This window comes from Austrofundulus limnaeus, unplaced genomic scaffold (genome assembly GCF_001266775.1).
Source record: "Austrofundulus limnaeus strain Quisiro unplaced genomic scaffold, Austrofundulus_limnaeus-1.0 Scaffold220, whole genome shotgun sequence".
Taxonomy (NCBI): Eukaryota; Metazoa; Chordata; class Actinopteri; order Cyprinodontiformes; family Rivulidae; genus Austrofundulus; species Austrofundulus limnaeus.
This window is the reverse complement of record NW_013952622.1, coordinates 774,322-775,623: the sequence shown is the minus strand read 5'-3', so window position 1 is coordinate 775,623 and position 1,302 is coordinate 774,322. Positions and strand designations below refer to the sequence as shown.

Sequence of the window (1,302 nt, the reverse complement as noted above, 5' to 3'; positions counted from 1 at the left end):
GCCTGAAACTCTCAGACTGAAGAAGTCTCTTGGAAGAGAGACGAAACGTTTCATTAGAGAAGAACCCGTCCAGAAGACCTATACAATTTTTTTTCTTTTTGATTTTTTTCTTTCTGATTTTTTTACCTGGATTACTGAGATGCATCAGGACAAAGTCCTATAATATTTTGTGGTTCAGATGACTTAGTTGTGATTTGGTGTTTTTTTTGTTTTGTTTTGTTTGTTACAGAAAAGCTGTGGATGAAACGGGCCAGGAGGTGTGGTTGTATGATGGAACCTACTGGAAGATCCGCAAAGATCCAGGCTTTTCTAATATAGAAAACCTGGACTTGTGGTAGAGCTGGTCCACAGCTGAGTGAGTGAAGCCAGCTGGATACTCTACTCTGTGGAAACCTGACGTGACACTTCAATAGATCAACTTTAATAAATCAGCAATGGGCACATGGTGCTGTGCAGTTTCAGATGTTTAAAGCATGAATGAACCTCAGGTGAAGATGTGATTCAGAGGTGAGGTGCCTCCGTGGAACAAAGCAATGATTAAGCTGATGGTCTTCAAGCTTCTAGCCTTTCTCCTTCAGAAAAGCCATTATTTAAAATCAATTGTTAACTTAAATCCACTTTTTGATAGAACTTTTAAAAGAAAAGATTTTTGGTCACAATCTAGTTCTGTTAAAGCTCTGTCCATAAGTACTTTACTCCATATTTATAGGTTTTCTATGCTTGAGTATTGAGGTTATAGATAAAACTGCTGTGGCTTTGCTTTTTCCTAAGTGGGTCTTACAAACATTGTCTTAATTTAGTTTTATACAGTCATTCCATTTGTTTTTAATGTAATATAATTAAATTGTTTATTTAGCTACTTTCCCCTTGATTTAATGAGCTAAAGACAGGTTTTGTCTTGATGCATGCTCAGCTGTTTTTATTGGAAAATAAAATTTTACAAAGAAGAGATTACTATTAAATTCCACTGTTAGTTTTTTTATATTTCCAAATAAATTTGCTACTTCTATAAACATTTGACAATAAAGTGGTGGTCTAAAATAATGAGTAAACTCAGTGATTTCTGCTTCAAACATTAAAAACTTTGGTTCTACCCTGTGCTCTGTTGCCTTATGGATCCTTGATGATGATGAACTTTAACTTTGATTTTCCTCAGCAATCACACGGCTTTTTCCTTCGATAAGACCACGTGTCCTTCCTTGAAAGTGAGGTAATGGAATGACTTTTTTTTGTCTTTGTGGAGTACACTGAATTTAGTTTGGTCAAGATGGTAGAAACTTTCCTTCAACGACTCAAATCTGT

The 1,302-nt window shown here is 35.4% G+C and overlaps 1 protein-coding gene across 7 annotated transcripts in view; it reads left to right on the top strand.

Annotated features, from left to right (window-relative positions):
• The window catches only part of LOC106525259 (oxysterol-binding protein-related protein 7), a 33,173-nt gene extending 32,080 nt beyond the window's left edge, over window positions 1–1,093 (top strand). For 6 of the 7 annotated variants that reach the window (XM_014019425.1, XM_014019424.1, XM_014019423.1 and 3 more), the window contains one exon: window positions 230–1,044. In XM_014019425.1, the coding sequence (XP_013874879.1) occupies window positions 230–338 (109 nt within the window). In that variant the 3' untranslated portion in view covers window positions 339–1,044. Of the gene's footprint in view, window positions 1–229 lie in introns of all 7 variants that reach the window. The other variant, XM_014019418.1, reaches the window with a different exon arrangement.
• The last annotated feature ends 209 nt before the right edge of the window (window positions 1,094–1,302 follow it).